The 22269-nt window shown below is 47.4% G+C and overlaps 1 protein-coding gene across 6 annotated transcripts in view; it reads left to right on the plus strand.

The window, feature by feature from the left end:
• Positions 1-22269, plus strand: part of SIPA1L2 (signal induced proliferation associated 1 like 2) — a 224760-nt gene that overhangs the window by 132084 nt on the left and 70407 nt on the right. For all 6 annotated transcript variants that reach the window (XM_045437350.1, XM_045437353.1, XM_045437354.1 and 3 more), the window contains exons 4-7: positions 3419-3552; positions 5248-5436; positions 11303-11477; positions 15729-15832. In XM_045437350.1, coding sequence (XP_045293306.1) covers positions 3419-3552; positions 5248-5436; positions 11303-11477; positions 15729-15832 — 602 coding nt within the window. The remainder of the gene's footprint in view (positions 1-3418; positions 3553-5247; positions 5437-11302; positions 11478-15728; positions 15833-22269) is intronic.

Genomic DNA, 22269 nt, shown 5'->3' on the forward strand with positions numbered 1-22269 from the left:
AGACCCAGGAGGAGAGCCCCCGGGGGGTGCGGGGGGTGGCTCACTTTGGAAGGACACTCCCGGAAGCCCACCGTGCCCAGCGAGGCAGACAGGCCTGTGGAGACAAAGCCCCAGCGGGGGGACGGTAGAGGCGGGTGGAGCGCTGAGCAGCAGTTGGAACATGGCAGAAGAGAGCCAATACTGAGGGGAGGGGCAGGACTTCTCCTCCCTGAGGGGCCGTGGCGGGGCGGGGGAGGGGTGGTCCACGGGGCTGGGGGCGTCCTCACGACTCCCATCTGTGCCAGAGCCCGTCCACCTACCAGGCCCACTGGCTCTTCCTCTCACCCAGGTAGGGGCACCCGGGTGGCCCAGTCGGCTAAGCGTCTCACTTCAGCTCAGGTCATGATCTCATGGTCTGTGAGTTCGAGCCCCACGTCCGGCTCTGTGCTGACAGCTCGGAGCCTGGAGCCCGCTTCGGATTCTGTGTCTCCCTCTCAGTCTGCCCCTCCCATGCTCGCACTGTCTCTCTCTGTCTCTCAAAAAATGAATAAATGTTAAAAAAAATTTTTTTAAAACAAACAAAAAAAACCAAAGGTATACTTGACCTATAGTACTTCACCCCTTTTTAAGTGTAGATTTCCAAGAGTTTTGACAGGTGGATGCGGCCAGTAACCACTAGCACCATCAAGGTGCAGGGTAGCTCCCTCGCCCCAGAAAATCCCCGCGTGTCCCCCTGTGGCCAGCCCCTGCCCCCATGCCTGGCTGCGCGAGCCCGTTGGGCCGGGCAGCACCTGCCGTGTGTGAGAGCAGAACCCATGGCCGAGCTCAGCTTGTCAGGAATTAGAATTCATGATTCGGTTCCCCTAATCTGGGCTCTCCGTTTTGCCACGAGAAGGGATTTTGCTCACTTGGTCGGTCTTCTTCCCCCTAAAATAATTTGAAGCTCATTTGATTCTTGTCAGCAGGGTTCGTCAAATCCCTAAGAGGGAATCCACTTGAGCATTTTTGCAAGAAACTTACTGAATTGGGCCCTAAGAAGGAAGCTTTTGCCTGATGATGGCTGGTTGTGCTTTAGTGCACTTTCCAAATATTTTCCCTAATGCATCTGCCTTGTGAGAAATGAGGTAAAGGTGCAAGTTCTTGTCAGGACAGTTAGTAACCGCAGCTAAGAAAATTCCACACTGATTTCATTCTAAGTTTGCAGGTGCATTTTCCACAGGATCTAGTATAATGCCATAGTCCTAATAGTCACTATCGCCAGCTTGAATACAACGATGATGTACCCGGGAGCCTGAAGTAGACAATGAACTGTTGTTAGTCTCTGTTTTCAGTGAATATTTTTAAATTGTTGATTAAAACCCAAATAAAATGGGGCACCTGGGTGGCTCAGTTGGTTGAGCGTCTACTCTGGATTTCAGCTGAGGTCATGATCTGAGGGTCATGGGATCCAGCCCCATGTCAGGCTCCACACTGAGTGTGGACAGTTAACCTGGCTGTAATTAGCATGTAATTTACTCGCGAAAAACAAAGACTTGTTTCCTAGGGTGTAAGTCCAGGATTATAGGAAGTCAGTAATTCATCCTCCAGCCCCTAAGATTAGTTGACTTGCTGCTTGTAGCCCTGACTGTAAAGAGAAATAATGTCAGCGTTAATCTCATGTGGTTGTAAGAGGTAAAGAGGTAAATGATTGTGAAAGTAAAGAAGTAAATGCCCCTACTCCTCATCGGCTTTGGGCAGTGTTTGCCCTGCCTGATGCAGGTGCTGTTTTCACCCTGATTTCTACTTTCTGAATAGCATTTCTTGTTTCTTCAAAAATTTAACGTGGCAGAACACGTTGGCATAACCAAAAGGCTTTAGAATACACAGTTTTCTTCAAGCTTCTAAATGTGATACATTGTATTTATTTTTAACTAAAAATGAAGAGTCAGGAAAGAATGGGCCAAAACCCAGAAGGTGACAGTCAAAGGGGGTAAGTGTGGTTTTTTGCATATGGGGTGAAAAAAAAATCTCTTTTATAAGCATACACCCTGGGCAGCTGACCTTGCCCCTGTTGATTAAGAAATACGTGAATACCACCTGGGGGTGTGCGTTTACCACCTGTTCGGCATGGATTGGTGGTGTCCTAGGGCTGCTAAAAAGGTAACCTGCGTGAATATACAGTCAGGTAATTACTCCCCTATTTTGTATGGGTTCAGACCACGTCTGAGTGCTGTGTTAAGTCCGGGTCCTCTCAGAAGACAACCCTTAAAAAGTTTGGTTGCAGTGAAGTGTTTGGACTGCCTTCAGACGAAGACCCCGCAGTCCAGAGACAGTGAGACATTCCAGAAGGGGGTGCTTATAGAGTAGCCAGCTTGGCAGAGTTCAGGCTCGTATAGTAGCTTCATGAATGGGAATTTGTTCTGGATTGTGACCCCACTGGGAAATGGTGCCCGGCACGTATTGTCGAATATATGTGGAGACTCATGACAATCTCTGAGGAGCAGTGTCCTTGGGGGTTCCCGTGCTAGATGGACGATAGGACCCCAGAGATCTGTTCCTGCCATGAGACTCCATGGATTAGAACCCTACAGGGCCAGTGATTTTATGGGAATGGCATGATTAGGTGGTAACAGAATTAGATTATAGAATTAGTAGAATTAGGTTATAGAATTAGTAGATTTGGGGGAACCTGGGTGGCTCAGTCGGTTAAGCGTCTGACTTCGGCTCAGGTCATGATCGCGTGGTTCATGGGTTCGAGCCCCGTGTCAGGCTCCGTGTGGATAGGTTGGAGCCTGCAGCCTGCTTTGGATTCTGTGTCTCCCTCTCTCTCTCTGCCCTCCCCTTCTTGTGCTCTCTCTCTGTCTCTCTGTCTCGAAAATAAATAAATCATTAAAAAAAATAATAATTAATAGATATAGTATGACCGCAGCAACCCAATGACCTTTTATGTCTTTTCTGCCATAAAATTTCACCTTAGACGGTTAGGTGCTTTAGTGACGTCCTAATGCAGGGGTAGTCGTTGCCACCACACTGGGCTCCAAGATTACTTTACCAGGTGCCGACGGTCATGCAAAAGAGGGTGACCTTCCCACAGGAGGGGGGAACCATTCAGTAACGGTCTTCAGATAGCTCGGTTCCTCTTTTGACGGTTTCTAGGAAGGGCAGCACCCTCCTTCCGGTGACACTCTTCATGTGACACCGTGAATTGTGGCAGGGGACAGGAGGCCTCCTGCTGCTCGCGAGCTGGGGACGAGCCACAGGAGAGGAGGAAGTAGTGGAAAATGAGACGTACGAATACATCTGACTTGGAAACAAAACACTCCGATCAAACCCCGGTGGGGAATCGTGTACCCAGACCCGTGCGGTATTTCTTCAGAGATTTGACAGACGGACGAGCCGGGAGATACCCACACGGTTCTTTGTTCCTTTCTTTTTATGCCACCACTGCCTCCTGTTACAGAGCACCAGAACTACTTTGGGATAGATGAAAACCTTGGCCCTGTGGCAGTCAGCATCCGGAGAGAGAAGGTGGAAGACGCCAAGGAGAAAGAAGGGTCCCAGTTCAACTACCGGGTGGCCTTCAGGACGAGCGAGGTAATAGCTGCCGTGCGTGTGTCGTTACTGTCCTGGGCTGAAGTTACTGCTTTAGATTATTTTGGACAAGGTATTGAGTTTCCTTTTGAATGTCACTGATGGTAGTCTTTAAGATCTTTGACAGAGCCTGCGGTATCTTATTCCAAATAAAAATTTGAGAGCCTGTCACAGATGTTAGGCGGCCACGATGTTACTTCCCCCTTACGTGGTAGAAAAGGGAAAATGGTAAGAATGTGGGATTTAGGGGCTAAGAGGGGACACCTATGACCTGGACAGAGCATGTCAGAACTTGCAAAATCTAATGCAGGAAACCCAGGAGTCGGCAGTTGGGGTGAGCGTGGCAATGCCGCCCCCGCACACCTCCCGCATCGGGGCCCTGGCTTCGTGCCTCGCTTGCCTCACTTTGCGTGAAACGCGAGGTTGTTGTACGAACGGCGCAGGGCGCACACCCGGATCAGTAGAGAGGCTGATTACGAGGAATGAGATCTGGCCCGCACGTGAGGTTTTATCCTCGTGACCCACTGCACTTAGAGGGGGAGCGTATGTGACAAGCATGCCACGTGTGGGTGTTGGCTGGCTCCTTCCGGATCAAAGAGAGAAGAGAGAGCCCTTTGCCAGTCTCCTGTGTGTGCACGAGGCCGTGTACCAGAGTGGCTCTGGCCAGGTGCTCCGGCGATGGCGGGCTCTACGCAGCATAGACAGGAGGTGAGTCCCTCTCTCACGGTGCCAGGTTTGAAGTTATAGACCCGTGCTGTCCCGTTCAGTAGCCATGAGCCGCACGTGGCTGTCGAAAGTAACGGAATGGAATTGCGAAGACCCGCTGGTCACAAGTGCCCAGTAGCCACGTGGAGCCAACACGGCTCCCACATCAGCTGGCGCAGATGAGCGCAGTCTCGCCGTTGCCCCAAACTCTGCTGGGCGGTGGTGTTCTAGAGCGTGACACGCATGGCAGACGTCGTTGCTGCAGCCCTCACCCCGCCTCTCTTGCATGCTGACAGTTCTCTTCCCAGAGTCAGGGTGGGTACAGCCAGAGCGGGTTGCTGCCGGGCTTTCCCCTCTGCGGCGTATGTCAGCACGGCGAGCCCGTGCGTGCCTCAGAGACCTGAGGACCTCTCACGAGTCATGGGGTAACATGTGAGAGTGAGGAATCCTCAGAGCCCTGAATCACCCTGCCCGGGCCTGTCACCGGATATCCCCATTCAGCTTCAGGACCGGTCAGCAGTGGAAAGTTAAATAGAAAAAGAGAAAGGAATGGAAGAAACGTTGGTGTGGAATAGTAGGGCAATAGGGAAAGAGAAAGGAGGGGCCGGAGGGGGTGCCGGTGACCAGGCCCAGCCCCGTGACCTCCAGCTGCTCCTCTGTGTCGACGTCCTGTTGCGTCTGAGAGCGGTGGGGACGTCCGTTTCCCCAGCAGCGCTCGGCCTGCCCCCCCCCCCCGCCCCCATTCTGCGGGCCCACGTCTGTTGCAACCCCCTCCCGGCTTAGCCCCCCAGCCCCGTGCACTTTTGTTGTTTAGAGGCTGTGCTGATTTTGCTTCCGCCAGTCGGGAGCTGTCGTCTCCCCTGCTCCTCTCGGAAAGGAGACCTCCTTTCCTTCCTCTGCAAGGCAGCTCAAAACTTGTGCCTCAGAGAAGTAACCAGGAGTAAGCACGAACTCTTCCGTGACGTTCTGAAGCCTTCTGTTTTGCCCCTGCAGCTTACAACCCTGCGCGGCGCGATTTTGGAAGACGCCATACCCTCCACCGCCAGGCACGGGACCGCGCGGGGACTACCTCTCAAAGAAGTTCTGGAGTACGTCATTCCAGAGCTGAGCATTCAGTGCCTGAGACAGGCTTCGAATTCACCCAAGGTCTCGGAGCAGCTGCTCAAGCTGGATGAACAAGGGGTATGTACAGCGTGCGAGACTCTGTGTTTGGGGTATGACTTTGTGTCTGCGTTTCTAAATGTTTGGGACTTGCCCGGACCCGGCTAGCGAGACCACATCTGATTCATGATTATTAGACATCGGTGGTGTTTCTTCCGGGGTTTTAAAAAACTCACATCGCGCCTTTCCCCGAACTAGCATTTATTCGTGTCCGCTGTGCACGAGGCGTTCCACGCTAACAGGTAGGAGTGGACAGCGTGCCTTGGGAAGACTGAAGTTAAGACGTAGCCCCTCGCCCGGTGGGGATGGTAAGACCGAGAGCATAAAACCTCTGCAGGGAAGAATAAATACGGTGGTGGATCTTGGAGAGGTTTACGGGCAGTGAGTGTGCCTTGGGAAAAGAAGGAATAACACACCGGATGGCAAACCTCCTGAAGGGAGGTAGCATCGCAGCTGGGACTTGGGTAGAATTCCAGGAGGGAGATGTGAGTAGTTGGCCGCTTTAGGAACTATGACTAGTTTCTTTATAAGACGGGCACATCTAGGGTGGTTGTAGTTTAAACAACAACAACAAAAAGTATGCTGAAACTTAGAGCTAGGCTAAGGAGTTTGCACTCGATTCAGGAGGCGGTAGGGAGCCATGGAAGCTTTTTGGTAGGACACGGCACTATCCACTAGAGCTGGATTCTAGGAAGATTATTCTGCTGGAAGGGAATGAGATAGGCTGGAGACAATCAAGAATGACGATGGCCTGGAGTTCAATTATGGTCCGTTGACATCATCCAGGAGAGAATTAATGACAGGCAGGCTTGAGACGGTGGCGCGGAAGATAGAAAGAGGTCTTTCAAGTGTCATATGCGAGATAACTTGGAAGGGGAGACTGAGAAGGAGGCACCCAAATATATGCAACTGATTTTAAATGAGCAGAAAAAGCAGAAAGACACTAGTGATGTGTATTTCTTGAATTTGCTAAGGAAAATTTTTCTGCTCGTTTTGGAGAGAATGCGAGGCGTTTCTTGGTTGACCCAGTAACACCAGTGTGGCTCATACTCGGATCGCTGGAATTCTGAGAGTGCTGAGACAGGAACTTTGCGTAAGGAATTAGCACTCTGTATGATCAGCTGGAGGAAGTAGCCACCATAACATTGAGAATGAATAAGCCTGGGACCTGTCTGTCTCAGGAAGGCTGACATATTAAAAACAACTAAACCAAACCAAAACTCCAGCCTAGAACAGTTGACTTGTAAAACCACGTGGTCCACAAGATGGTTCGACCGTGATCATGACCGGGAAAGTGCGTGGAATGTACGAGATGTCCGTGAAGCCGATGAGGGAAACACGATCTTGGAAGGATGATGGATGTATTGGTGCGGGTCCAGATGCTGTCACGTTCAAGCAGGCTTGTTGAGAAGAATCGCAATAACTTTCACGTCTTATTTTCATGTTTCTTTTTACGATGTTGCACGTCACGGGAGAATGCGGTAGTTCTGGGTCCCTTTATGTTGCCAGTGTATGCGGTTCTCCCCTTAAAGTATATCACTGTACTTGCTGTATAGCAGGGTCTTGGCGGATGAGGTAGGTGGTTCCCTCAGGCTGCTCTAGAAAATTCCACAGATGGCCCATGAACCGCGGGCCTGAATCCCAAAGTCCTCAAGGCCCCGAGAGACGATCACAGCAGCTACCGTTGACCATCTCCTCACGAAATGAAGCACGAATTTGGGATGCCTGTTTAGCAGAATAGGTCCAGAAGCTATGCCAGGCAATTTTTTTATTTTAACCCAGAGTTTAGGTGCTTTTTATAGGGCGATGTCAAAATTAATGCTTTGAAAATTGGGTTCTGCTTTTAAGTAAACCAACGCGTTCTTTAGCTCTGGTTGTATTTCATGTGTTTTTTCTTTGGCAAGCGTATTTGTGTGACTTTGATATACTTTCTTAATGGTGTACATTGCGGTGTTAAACTTTCCGTACCTCTTGATGGTGTCTGGTTCCCGTATTCTGTGAGGAAGAGATGCTGTTTATTTTCATCTCTAAGAGATTGGACGGCCCTTTTTAACTTTCTGGTTTCTAAAGGACCCTTAAAAGTTGCCACTAACCGTTAGAGTGTCTGAGAGTTTATTCCAAGGAGCGCCCTTCTTATTCTCCTTCTTAAACGTAAATCTGCACAGGAATGGTACGGGCCAGTTATATGGTACTGTTCTTAAGGGTTTTTAATCGCGAAAAAAATACTCAGAGGATATATTGTCGTCTTCTGCTCTCCTGGGGTTTGTAGCCCGCCCTGGCTCAACAAGGTCGGAAAGGGCACCTGCTGTGTCCAGGGCACAGGTTAGTCGTGGAGAGTGACGAGGGAAGTAAGTAACTATTAAGCGAGACTCTGAAACTTTTGTTCCTTTCTCTGCATAAATTCACCTGTCAACCTCTAAAATCCCATGTTTCCTGTTTTAAAAGACTATCCTAATTTATGTAACAGGTGGCTTTCTAAAATTATGTAGGTTGACCAAAAAAAAAAAAAAAATTCAGGTAAGTCATGGCAGCTCCCTCTCTCAGAAGATCATGGCTTCTGGGGCAGAATGGCTAATTTGTCCTTGGGCCAGCCGTCCCTTCCTCTTGTCCCTTCACCACCCTAGATATTGGTGTTGATTTGCATACCATGCTTGCTTCTAAGTCACGCAGGTCCAAATAAATGAGGCTGCAAGCTCGCTGGGAGTAAACAGACCCGGAGAGAATAGAATGCCCTGGAAGGAAAGGGCTTCCCTGCACACTCCAGTTTATTTGCAAGACAATTCAGAAGCTTTGCGTTTGTCCCCTTCATTTAAATTTAAATTTTCTTGTCAGTGATGACTGGGCTTCTGGCCTTGGGAACCCAGCAGTCAGTCATTATCCAGTCCCAGAAACCAAAGGAGACCTCCCTCGCTGGGTTGTCTGTCTGAGCAGCCCGTCTGTATGTCCAGCTCTCCGCACTGAGGCAGTATGCGGTTTCAACAAGCGGGGATTTCTGGTCTGCGACAGCGTGGACACCTGAGAGCCGGCCGAGCTCCCCTCCAGGACTGTGGGACTGGCCGTTGCCCAAGTCGGAATGGCTAAAGCAAGGACGGCGGGATGGGTCGGAGCGGAGGGGGGCGGCCCGAGGTCTGGAAAGCTTGGCTACAAACCCTGTTCCGCGAGAATTGGGCATTTTAGTACTTGGGGGGTGGGATCCCCCCTTTAACTGTGCCCTGATTAACTGCAGGGTGCATTACCAGCTGTGTGCAGGTCTGTTGCTAGCGTAAGGGGAGTGATGGTCGTATGGCGTTTCGACTGTTTTCGTGAGGTTTGTTAAAATCTTTAAGTCAGAGCTGTGTCTTCACGGCGTTTCATTCTGTTCCTGTTTTAGTGGAATGGCAGCCACCGTAGCAAGCCGGCCCCAACTGTTTGCTCGAAGTCCTTAGAGGTAGTTCCATCTTGCGGCCTCCTCACGGTAAACGTGCTCGGTGCCCCTGCCAGGCTGTCCGTGTCCCACGGGACATTTTCCCTGCAGCAGAGCTCTGGTCGCCCTCGTGAGCACCTGTGGGCTTTGAAATCTCTTGGAGCACATCCCCTAATTTCCGTGGGCCCAGGGGCTTCTTGGAGGGTGGGCAGATTCACAGGCAGGGTCTAGACTCAGGCTGGCTTGTCCGACGGCTGGGGAGAAGGGTGTGAAGTGGACGGCACCACAGCCAGCGGGGTAGGCCCAGGGGAGTTCGGTTCTCTGGGTGTTTGGCCTTTGCCCAAATGAGAGTCCACAAGGAATATCAAGTCCAGGAGACTCTGGAATCACAGAGAGAAATTGTGCCCGTCGGGTGAGGGCTCTGCTTAGCGGACGTGAGGCCGCACTAGCCCAAACCGTGGGGCCCCAAGCAGCTTTGCTCCTCTGGGCCTCCTCCCAAAGGAGTGGGAGCGTAAGATGGGAAAGTGGTCCCCCTCTGGAGCAGCCAGGGGGCGTCGGAGGCCGGGCCGCGCAAGACGAGGCGGCCAGGTGGTGTTGGCACATGGCCTGGCAGCACTTTGACGTGGGCGGCAGGTTGAAGAGCAGAGGACAGGCCAACGGGACCGAGCGTGCGGCCGTGCGGCCCTGTCTACTGGCTGCGGGGGAAGCCGCGGGTGCCTGGATGCAGGGACATTGGGGCCCACGGGACGCCGGGTTACACACGCCAGGGCTCACCATCCCGGTGTATTTCTGGCAGACTCTCCTACAGGCTAGGGCCAAATAACTGGAGAGAGGTGAAGTCGTCTTCTGATGGCAAAAGAGAAATCAAACCAACAAGATATCTAGGCCGGGAAGCAGGCATTCTGAGGCCTTGTTACAGGATTACGGTGGATCCTGATGGTCGCCGAGATCACCAATGTCCAGGGTGATGCTTGCTAGTCCCATGTTTCCCTGGCATGCTGTAAGATCCTGAAATGTCTTCTGAGTCACTCAGGAACAATTAGCGTTCAGAATGAAGTAAAATTAGACGTTTTTATTACACTTCGTACTACTTTTTAGACGATGGTCCGTTTGCAGTAGATACAGTGTCTCATTTATTTGGGGAGTTGGTCAGAAACATACATTCCTCAGTCTCTGGATGAAGGGAAATATTTTTGTACTTGACCCTCCTAAAGAACTGGTTCAGTAAAATGCGCGATAGTGGCTAGAAAATAGCTTGTGCCCAGCATCTCATATCCCCACCCTCAGGGCACGAATCACTGTGTTCACTGTGCAGTTGTGGTTGACTGTCTGTTCAGCTTTAAATTTATCCTAATGCGCAGTGAGGTGACTTCCTACGGGCTGCTTAGATCACCCTGGCAGGTGGCTTCCTACCTTCCTTGGATTGTACGTTGTCATCAGGTAACGTGGATGAGACTGCTTTTATCGCTTTGCCGCTCAAGGGAAATGAGTATCGTTTTGCCTTACTTTACAGAGAGTCAGCTGTAAATTTTGATTAAAGGCTCTCTTTTATAGCTCGATAATGAAAGTGAACAGTGTTATGGATTGATGCCTTTAGGAAGCCGGTGATGTCTGATAATCTGTCCGTTTTTGAGGCTCAGATTGCCGGTAGTAAGATCAAATGCGCTGATTGCGTGAGTGAGGAGTAGTTTCTCTTTGGATATAATAAGAAAACTGTAAAAATGGTTCCAGTTTCTCCCCCGCCTTGAGAAAGCAAGCCTTTGGCTACCAGCTTGATAAGAGATTGACTGCAAGATAGGGTCACAGCAGGATCTCCTCAATCGCTATTAAAATTCTTTACAGCTTTTGTATATTTAGCAGATGTTTTCTTTTCAGGATAGCCAAAAACATAGAAATAACTGTAATTGTATAGCCAGAGTTATTTTTATGGGAACAAAACATTATTCTATTTATATACATATATCACAGTTTCCCCTGGGATTCCCTCCTTACCAGACCTTAATTTGGTTTGTGTTTTCATCACAGTCGTTCATATTTTCTGAATGTTCAACTAACAACAAAAGAAGCATCAGGAACCAGAGAGGGGAAACTTTAAAGTCGTGGCCTTTTTGGTTTTTTTTTTTTCCCCGCCTAAGTTAGGAGATGATGCTTCTTATTATATGAAGGGTATAAAATTAGGTATTTCCATGCTTGTATGTTTAAGTAGATGCCTCAACTTGTCTGTCCATTTTGGAAACCTGGTCGATCCCACATGGCCATTCTATACATTCTGTTTCTTAGGATTCCTGCCGTTTCTCCAGCTGCATTTTGGGGTTTCTGGGTTGTGTGTTTGTAGCATGTTGTGCAGTGACCCCTGCTTCTTCCTCTTTTCGCTTATTTGCTTATGGGAATCGTCCTGGCTTGCTCTCTGTAGTTTTAATCTTACTAGAAGTTAGCATGTCTGATACTCTTTGCCAAGTAATTACATTTCTCCCCCCATTTCAGCTGAGCTTTCAGCACAAGATTGGGATCCTTTACTGCAAAGCAGGCCAGAGCACAGAGGAGGAGATGTATAACAATGAGACGGCGGGACCAGCTTTTGAAGAATTCCTTGATCTTCTGGGCCAGAGAGTCCGGCTGAAAGGATTTAGCAAATACCGAGCTCAGCTAGACAATAAAAGTAAGCTTCATATTTGTGTGTGTGCACAAATCGAATCCTCCAGAGGTAGGCATACCGCATAAATCTAAGTGAGCAATCACATGCCCTCCCGTTCTTGACCCCAGCAGCAGCCTGGCCAAGCTTCTTCGGGATAGAGTTTAGATTTCCTCAGACGAGCAAAGGAGGCACATTTCTCAAGAAAGCTCAAAAGGTCAATTCATTTTTTGTAACACCAGCAGAGAGATTCCCCAGTGCTTCGCGAAGAATCTTTTAATATTTCCTTCTTCCTTTTAGCCTCCCCTCTTCTACCGCACCCTCGTTCCAGTATATACCGAGGACGCGCACTGCGTTCGTTTCTAAAAGACAGAATATTACCGCATCCGCTCCTGCCATGGTCTCGGGCCCGTTCTGTTCATTTCTGGTTTCACGATGTTAACTGGGGAATTGAAGCAGTGGTTAAAAACGGATGCGTCCTGTTTCCCAGGGACCTTACCCACGTCCCCTTGAGTGGGGCACACGTTAGCTCTGAGGTGCCGATTTAAAACACAGACTCTCCGCCATCCTGTGATGTGCGCATTTGTCTTGTGTCTTCATTTAGATAATCATGTTCCTTCTGGTCCTCATACATTCTAAATATGTTATCTTCATATTTACGCTGTTCAATTTTATTGCTACCAGCCTTTAAAATATCAGCCAGAGTAATTATGTGTATTTTGGACAATTTTCCTTATTATCAAGCAATTAACCGCTTGCTCTTTTAATAAAAGATGAGCAGTGGGGCGCCTGGGTGGCTCAGTCGGTTAAGGGTCTGACTTCGGCTCAGGTCATGATCTCGTGGTTCGTGAGTTCAAACCCCGTGTCAGGCTCTGTGCTGACAGCCCAGAGCCTGGTGCCTGCTTTGGACTCTGTGTCTCCCTCTCTCTCTCTCTCTCTCTCTCTCTCTGCCCCTCCCCTGCTTGCACTCTGTCTCTCACTTTCTCTCTTAAACATAAACATTAAATAAATAAACAAACAAACACGAGCAGGTAGTTTCTACACTTGGAGGATGTGGGAGAGCACACAACCCAGTCCTAGTAGGGGTAGTGAAGTGAGGCCTTTCCCCGTGGGAGCATCCGTGCGAGGCCATCTGAGGTTCCACGACTCTGTGTCCCCAGCGTCCGTCACCTTGGGACCCTCACTGATTCTTGTCTACATCAGGGTGGTGCTGGGTCTTTGTGTACCTATCCGTCAGATCCGGCTTTTTATCTTGTTTTTTTTTTGGAAGTTACGTTTAGAACATGGATGATAAGACCTGGAGAGACAGTGTTAACTCGTATGCGGGCCCCTGTGTGTCCTTCACACATGCGAGGGCTGGAGTCTGTTGTTTTGAATGCCTATTGCTCATGCCTCAGATCTGTAAAGACTGTAGAATAATTTGTGACGCCCACTGTGAATATCCACATATTTTCAGAAAAATCGGTGAGACCTTGCTGGACTTTTCTTCTTTTTTCTTGGCCAACTCCCTTGCGTGCAAACCACCACCCACGCCCTAGAGGTGCGGGCATGCTGCCCTTAGGGATATCCTTCCTGGAAAGTCACTGCTGATGTGGATTCATTATCATGAATGCCCGCCATCTTTCTTCAGCAGGGTGGATTGAGGAAATGCCGTAAGACCTTCTGGTCCATCCATTCTGTAACACTGCAACACAGAAAATGTGAATGTTTCCCTACGTGTAAGAATGGACATCGGCGTTAAATTTTTATGACCTAGGAGATGTCCTTGTTACATCACAGATGTAGCACTAAGCACCTTTGCGCAGGGAAATGATAATGTAAGAACGAGATTTTGATGCATTGATTCTCATAATCAACAAATCCAAGTTATTTTTATGAGTAAGGCGTTCCGGGAGATGTGAGGCCTAAGACATCCCTTTAGTAAAGAGGAAGTTTCTAAGAATTACATTTCATGAAATGCTCAGATAAAATTTTGTCTTTCATGGAACACACACAAAAAAATCTTCCTTCTTAAATTTATGGGAGGTGGAGCTTTCACTCTGTCCTCCCTCTTCGGATCCGGGCCACAAGCAAAATTGAGAGTGTTGGGCTGGAGTATCTGGGATGTCCTTTCTGGCTTTGAAACGGGTTCTTTCTGTCTCAGGTACAAAGTGAAACGCAGTAGGATCACATGATCATGAGCCACTAAGATGCTCTCTGCTCACCAGAGTACGGACCCCAGGCCATGGGCAGCCCAGCCCCTTCCGGTCTGGATGCAGAGAATGACGAAACTGGGTTCCCCCATGATGGCCTGCCGCTCTTGCCCAGTAGAAATATTTGCAGCAGATCCTTGAACAAGCTCATCTGTTTACCTTCTCCATTACCATACTGATATTTATGATGAAAACTTGCAGAATATATAATTTCAGAAGGCCATCGTATAGTACTGTTTGGGATAGACTAATGATGATCTTTTTTTTTTTATTTTAGAGAAAGTGGAGAGAGAGAGTGTGAGTGGGGCAAAGGGGAGGAGAGAGAGAGAGAGAGAGAGAGAGAGAGAGAGAGAGAGAGAGAGAGAATCCCAAGCAGGCTCCACGCTCAGCATAGAGCCCGATGCGGGGCTCGATCCCATGACCCTGGGATCATGACCTGAGCCGAAATCAAGAGTCAGATGCTCGACTGACTGAGCCACCAGGCGCCCCAGTGATCATATTTTTAAAAATGTTTCCCCCCAAAATGCATTTTTCTTCCTTCACTGCAATTTCCTGAAGCTGAAACCTGTTGTCTAGACTACTAACTACCTATAAGGATGTCTCTAACTGAATTTTAACCATCTGAATAGCAGTGTGTTGTGCTGGGAGTCATTGAATGTGCTGGGTTATCTCATCCCCTGGCCTTCATGTTGTTATTAGCCAGTCAGTTCTTCATAAAAGAAGACAATCATTGCTCCCTTATGACCATGCTTGCCCACTGCCAAAGCCACATTCTTTAGCCAAGCCAGTTGGAATGGAACGTTACTTTCCATGAAGTCCTACGAAAAGTAACAGATGTGTGTTTAATACGTAGTTAAAAGAGAAAATTGCTTTATTGGGGACCAGAAATATACAGCTTATTAGAGAAATATCCTCTCTTACCATCTGCAAGTTGATTTGTCAGTATCCGTATGTAAACATTTTAAATTCTTCCCTTTTTCCATTCAGTTGCCTTCTGTGAGTACCTCCTCAGACTCTGCAAAACTGTATGTGATGCTTTTTCTAGAAAAACTTTCAGGACTGCTTCTGAGTCAGAATGAATGTTCAAAAAAAAAAAAAAAAAAACTGCAGGCTTCAGGAAGAAAATCATAAAGGCCCACAAATGCTAGATGTATTCATGTCTTTAAAGTAAATTAAAATATTTAGATTAAGAAAAAAAAAAAAGTTAACCCAAGGTGATTACCTAGATCTTCCCCAACAAACACAATGAAATAAACTTCGTTTTAAATGACCCCGAATAGCATTGTTTCTTGTTTATAAAGTAGAAACATAAACCTATATGTTGGCCAAAGGTTGAAAAAGGCGGCCCCGAATTCTGTTTGCATCTTATTTTCCATGTATCTTTTTGTCTTTATTTATCCATATTCAAAGTGGTTCGAAACTACACCGTGAAATTGTGACTTAAGTGTTTTACAGTCACTGTGTTGGTTCAGGTTCCTGACACTCTGCGTCTGTGATCATCTATTGGTAATACAGATAGATTTTGAGTTTGCAAAGAATCATTCTGCTTTTCAGAAGGTGAACAGCTGTATGATTAAGACGGGCTCGCATGTCATGGTTTCTGACGTGTCAGTGCAAAATATACAGTAAGAGACCACCTTCGTTCTGTGCCGTCTTAATCACAGGACTTCATCGTTACATTGCCTGTTGAAAAGAGAAGAAAATTAATTACATCATTCAGGGAAAGAAATCCTGAATATTATTTTGTTCTCATTTCCATATTAACTCAGTCCCGTTTCATTCTTTTGAGTTCTGGAAGATCAGGTGCCCAAGAATCACGCAAGAATTAACCATAAACACACACACACACACACACACACACACACACACACCCAAGTGGGGCAGGGTGGCCGCTAGACACGGGTTAGAAGTGGCAGGAACAGCATGCAGCGAGAGAGCAGAGTGGCCACCCAGGACACTTGTGGTTTGTGCTTGGGTGGTTTGTTGCTTGCAATTGAATTGCCTTTGGCAAAACGACCTTCTAAGTGTCACATCGCTGACTTTCGCACTTGCCTGGCTTATTTTTGTCATCATCCTCTGTTTTTAGCTGATTCTACAGGAACTCACTCCCTCTACACGACGTACAAAGACTATGAAGTCATGTTCCACGTGTCCACCATGCTTCCCCACATGCCCAACAACAGACAGCAGGTAGGTCCACCCTCCTCTTTCCGGATCTCAGGTCAGCCCACTGAGGGGCTTCATGTCGTGAGAATTTGCAAAGAATCACTTGCGGGGGCGGGGGGCGGATTCTTGAATGGCGTTAATAATATTACTTTGACTCTTTTATCATTGGGAAGTATTTGGCCTTTAAACCGGAGTATTTCTGCATAAGTTATATTGCACTTTTTCCTCATAAAACTTGGAAACTCTTCTGCACACACCTTTATTGCCCGCTAGGCAAAATCTTAATGGAAACTCGTGTCGGCTGTGTTCGTTATAAGTGAGCGAGCTGGGTAAGTAACCTGAGCCCGGGTTTCTGCATATGGGTGGATAACTTACTTACAGAAAATACTGAAAGCACGGATCTTAGAACTTATTGGTGACACGATTGCATTTTAGTGATTTGATTGCATTTGGTTAAATCGGGAGTTGAAACAAAGTTTGGTTTCATGCTTAGGCAGTTTATTTCTGACGTCACGTAACCGCACTCCTTTGCTGTAAATACATTGATGTACCAGGGACTGCATAGGAATTGCTCAATAAGTATATGTTCAATGAATGAAACTTGATTGCAGCAGAGACGTTTTCTTCTTTTTTTTTTTTTTTTTTTTTGAATGCTTGTAAAACACATGAAGGTAGTCAAAACACCCGTCTTGCACAGAAACCACTTGCACTGTCCCTATCAGTAATTGCAAGAACCACCTTAGATCCGACAGCCGGGCTGAGAAGGCAGGCCCCTGATTTCAGCCCAGCACTTTGCAGCAGAGACGGCTCCTCTTTGACTTTTCCTTCTCGTTGCTAGCTGGATTTTCTGGCCACTTGCCTCATGCTTCACCTCAATCCCTTGTCCTTCCTGAATGATCCGAAGTGTTTCCCAATAATCAGATTCCTTCCCACCACCATCAGAAGATCTTTCTTTCGATCGCATATCTGTATGTGTTTTTAAGAGACAAGAGTTACAATCCCTGGACCACACGTATGTATGTATCGATGTTTTAACCTAAAGGATTTCTAGCTCTCGAAAAAACAGTTATCTGGAATAATGCCACACGGATTCACTCGATATTAAGAAGCTTAATTTAGAGCAGTGCAGTTGCCCGGCAGATACTTGTGAACCATTCAGGAATTAAACTCCGTGTGAGTTGTTGCTCGGAAAACCGATAGGGCTTCTTCAGGCCAAGAAATCTGTCAGTACGTTAGCCAGAGTAGAGCCAGTGCCTTTTGACCCCGGTCATCGACTGTTCAAACCACAAAGCCCTTCCAGCTCCCTAATTACTTGAGCCATCGGACTCCAAACTGGATTGGCCTCGTCATTTCCCATCTGGCAGCCTCTGGAATCTGAAGTCTGCTGGGCTTTGCTCTTTGTTAGCAGAACTTGAACCAGGCTTTCCCTGCCCCCTTTCTGTTGCGTGGCATTTGAAATCTGGGTTTATGAGTTCTCCGTACCTGACTTTTTCACTGAAACTATCCTTAAAGCCCTATACACACAGGAAAGTAGATGGAGGGATGGGGGTTGGGGAGTGGGGGACGGAGGAGGGGGGGGGCGTTTAAAGTTCCCAAACTGGAAATTAAAAAAAACCAAACAAACCTGTAAATTAATACTGCACATTACAGACTCTGTAGCTTAAAGACTTCTTTAAGCTTCCCTGTTACCTCTTTGAGTTTTTTTGTTGTTGCTGTTTTTATTTTTGGAACTTGAGTGAGGATCCATGACATCGGGTCATTATGCTGATGGTAGAAAACTGTAAAATTGTTTTGCTTTTTTAAGTGTTCTTATTGTGTCTGGAATCCGTATGATCCTCAGTGTGGTCCACTGGGAAATCTGTGCACTAACCTCTGTGTGGGCAAGTATTCATAATCTAAAGGGGATGGTGAAGAGTGGAGATCAGGGTCAGTGGACGTATGCCGAATTCGCCACACCCGGCCACTTGCCTTGTGGCTTTGCGTGAGGTCTTAGCCTCTCAGGAAATTCGATAATTGTATAATGGGGACGTGGTTCAGATGGCAGGCGGTGGCTGCTTGGAGCACTGTGTCCAGAAGGGTTCTGGGGGGCAGCACCTAGGCTCAGAGGGAAAGAACGTTGGATTTTAAATTTTGTTTAATGTTTTATTTATTTGGGAGAGCACGAGCAGGGAGGGGCAGAGAGAGAGGGGGAGACACAGAATCCAAAGCAGGCTCCAGGCTCCGAGCTGTCAGCACAGAGCCCGATGCGGGGCTGGAACTCACAGACCGTGAAACCACAACCTGAGCTGAAGTTGGATGCTTAACCTACTGAGCCACCAGGTGCCCCAAGAACGTTGTGTTTTAGAGATATTTTCCGCGGGTTTGGCAGCGGGGAGATGGGGCACGCATGATATTTGGACTAGATGGTACATAGCGTTTCCCTCTTACTGTCAGATTTCTGTGACTCTAGGGTCCTCTTTGAGGCTTCCTGCTTCTAGGTGGAAAAACAGCTTCAGCAGAAGTAGGTGGTTGTTACGAGCAGGAATTCTGGGGCCACACTATCTGGATTTGAGTCCCAGCTCCTCGCTTTGGGACCTTGGGCAAAATTTTCTCTGCTGTAGTTTCCTTTATCCCTGAATACGGGGGCTTTGATCTCATTTCTTCACTGAGGTGTCCCTGTGCGCCCAGAACCATACCCAGAACATGGTAAGCGGCCAGTAAATATTTGTTCAGTGAATGAATGAACCTTTCGTGGGTGGTGACTGGAATTAGACAAGCTACTACATACAAAGCACTTCGTAGTGCCCGGCACAGCGTGTGTTCGATTAAGTTTTAGTTGACTGTTTTTCACCATTTATTAGATAATAAAGCACAAGTATTTTAAATGACTTAATTTGCATTTTATTTTCCTATTCCCAGGCGTAGGGATCTGTCACGAACCACCTAAGGCCTGGAGTTGAGAAAGTAAGGGGCTAACTTACCAAGAGTCTCAGAAGATTATTTTTACTTTGGCATGTAGTATTTTGCTCATCCTGGGTTGTTACCAGAATATTCTGTCTGTGGATAAAAATGATGGCACCGTGTAGTCTTGGCACACGTACGTCCCAGATTTGTTCTGGGTTGTACCGGCTCCCTCCGCATCCCCCACCCACCCACCCACCCACCCATGCCTACAGATTTTGTTAATACCAGGGGTAGAAATGTCTGAAACGACCAGCTGGGCTCATGAGTGCAGTTTGAGGCCACAGAACCTAGCACTTAGCTGGCCTGTACATGAATTGTGCCTGGAACTTTGGCCTCATTAGCACCATGGTAGTTGTGACTATTTAACTGGCCCAGACTCGTCCACATCAGATATAATTTCTTGTGTTTGTTCTCGTAATAAATCAAGCTGAACGCTGATGGCAGGACGCATTAAAAGTCTTTAGAGAGTTCACCCCTGTTGCAAAAGAGTTTGGTGTTTGGAATGCAGGACTCTTACAAAGAAAACCTAGCCAGCCCCAGGGAATGATAAGAAAGCCTGCTCTTGGAGTGGTTTCCTCTCTTCCCTGAAGACCCCTCCTTCTCTCTGGGTCAGTCTGGCACCCGGGTCTCTTTTCCCAGGGCTGACACCCCTGCGTGCTTCCCCGTCTGCTTGTCCTGTAGACAGATCATGGGTCATCTGTCGTGGGATGTTATCAGTGGAAAGAAGCCCACAAATGAGTTTCGGTCCTCACTTTGGCAGACAGACCTTTTCTTCAGTCTAAGTACATAAAATGGAGGAAGGGAGCATGGTGCCTGGCGCATCGTCAATTATTATTTTTTTAAATGCACGCGTCAATGGTAAACTGCTCTGCTTGGAAGAGGTGTCCGAGCCCCTTGGATACGTAAGGAATAAGTCCACGCTCCTAGGTCTCTGAGATTCCGTTTGAAGAATACTGGTTTTAGACTAGGGACGGACTTGACCTCGACAGAGGTCATGGAGACACAGCTTGTTAGGTTTGAGCCAGGCTGCAACCCTGTCTCCATATAATTTGGATAAATGGCCGGCCTGCCTTAAGGGGTTTGTGCACGCACTTCTGTTAGTCCTAATTGGAACTGTTAAGGAACCGTTCACATGCAGGAGGAATCTACCTCATTAAGTGCAATACGAACCGGTCCTGACTGCAGTTGGGTTCACGTATAAATCATAATATGGAATCTTTTGGAAGAGTAAAATGCCTATGCAGCATTCCACGATTAGATTTATCCCCAGGCCCTAAATAGCAATGTGTACTTATACCAGACAATAAGAACGATTGCTTACAATAGGGTTGGTAGGACCCAGTATCAGAAATAGTTGTGTCTTCGGGGCGCCTGGGTGGCTCGGTTGGTTAGGCCACCGACTTTGGCTCAGGTCATGATCTCGCGGTTTGTGGGTTCGAGCCCCGCGTCGGGCTCTGTGCTGACCGCTCAGAGCCTGGAGCCTGTTTCGGATTCTGTGTCTCCCCCTCTCTCTACCCCTCCCCTGCTCATGCTCTGTGTCTCTCTGTCTCTCAATAATAAATAAACGTTAAAAAAAATTTAAAAAAGGAAATAGTTGTATCTTCATATTCCTCCCCTTATCTTCACTTTATTTTTTTTTATTTTTTTAAATTTTTTTTTTAATGTTTATTTTTGAGACAAGAGAGACAGAGCATGAACGGGGGAGGGGCAGAGAAAGAGGGAGACACAGAATCTGAAACAGGCTCCAAGCCCTGAGCTGTCAGCACAGAGCCTGACGCAGGGCTCAAACCCACGGACTGTGAGATCATGACCTGAGCTGAAGTTGGACGCTCAACCAACTGAGCCACTCAGGTGCCCCAACCTCTTATCTTCACTTTAAAAATCCACATTCTTGGTTAATTTTGTTTCTCTATTTGCAGAATATTCCGCCTTGCTTGCTCAACTGGTTTGTCCATTTACTTTTCCTATTGGTAAAATTGTTTTATATAATGTTTTGCAGTAAATAGTTTATGCAGTATTTTTAAATCGGTTGTATAACGTGTATCAGTGATGAATTTTCAAAACTGTAGTTGAATTCGATACGATCTTGCTGATCTAAGAGTGGTTAGTTGCCCTGGTGTTCACTTTTTTGTGTGTGGGGAGCGGTGGGCAAGGCCCTCCGTCCCTGGATACAGATCTTTGGTATTTATGCGGTCATGTGCATAGGTTTCCTCCTCTTTCTTATTATACTACTGTTCTACATTCCTGTTTCTACTTTCCACAGGAAACTCTAGATGTCTCTTAAAAATCAAAACAAAATTCTAACCGCTGGTGTTGAGTCTTGAGTACAGAGTACGTGAGGGTGTGTGTGCATGCATGTGTGTGTGGGTGTTGTGTGAACACATGCAAAATTAGGAAGGTGTCTGACGCGGGAGAAGCTAGCCCTTCGTGTGAGGGGGAGAAACTTCCCACACAAGAGGGTAGCAAGTGTAAAGTCCCTGTGGCAGAAACAAGCTGGGTTGTTGGAGGGATGAGGTAGCTATCTGGGAGGGGAAAAGGGGTGCACGATAAGGTCAGAGAGGTGGGAAGGATGGGGTCAAAGGACTCTTGGTCAACCCTGTTCCTAATGATGGGACATGAGATTCCAATCCAAGGACTAAGACCCAGAACTTGTGATTGGTTTTCACAGGGATACATGTCATTTTTTGCTCCGTTCTGGGCTCATCTCTTTGAATTTCAGAACGTAAACTGTAATCATTTAATGGTGCAGTTTTCTCTTTGAAATCATGCTGATTTTCACATCTTTGCTTCTTAAGACCGGAGTCTCTCTCTGGAGATCGGCCTTTTCCAGTTTCAAATTAAATTTTTCTCTTCACTAATTCTGACTCTCAGAGACTTCTGAACCACATATCAATTGCATTTCTTTCACATTGTACAGCCTGCTTCCCACTCCCCTCCAGAATTAGGTGCAAAATGCTTCTTCTTACTTTGCTTAAAAAAAAAAAAAGAAAATCAACAAACGAACCTGTTTGCACAGAGGCCAGTAGATCTGACTTAACTTTCTGCCACCTTTGACCAAGGTGTGGCTACTGGACCATTGTTTGCACTTGCTTTTAATTGGTGCCCCAAGTTAAAACCGGTCCTGTGAGGCCGTGAAGGCTGGCGATGGGATTGAGCATAAACCCTAAGGTTCCTATTTCTGCGGCATCTGGATGCTTTTTGCTATGGAACTGGGTGAAGAGTCACATTTCACTCTAATTGTCCTCTTTCACTGCTTGAATGAAGCATTGGGCATTTCATAGGATTGTGTGAATCTGTCTAACACAATATGTTTTTAATAAAAGATCTTTTTTTAATAAGTTTATTTTGAGAGAGAGAGTGAGCACAAGTGGGGGAGGGACAGAGAGCGGGGGAGAGAGAGGGGATCCCAAACAGACTCCCGCACCATCAGTGCCGAGCCTGATGCGGGGCTCAAACCCACAAACCATGAGATCATGACCTGAGCCGAAACCGCGAGTCAGACACTCAACTGACTGAGC

This window comes from Leopardus geoffroyi, chromosome D2 (genome assembly GCF_018350155.1).
Source record: "Leopardus geoffroyi isolate Oge1 chromosome D2, O.geoffroyi_Oge1_pat1.0, whole genome shotgun sequence".
In the NCBI taxonomy this organism is placed as follows: Eukaryota; Metazoa; Chordata; class Mammalia; order Carnivora; family Felidae; genus Leopardus; species Leopardus geoffroyi.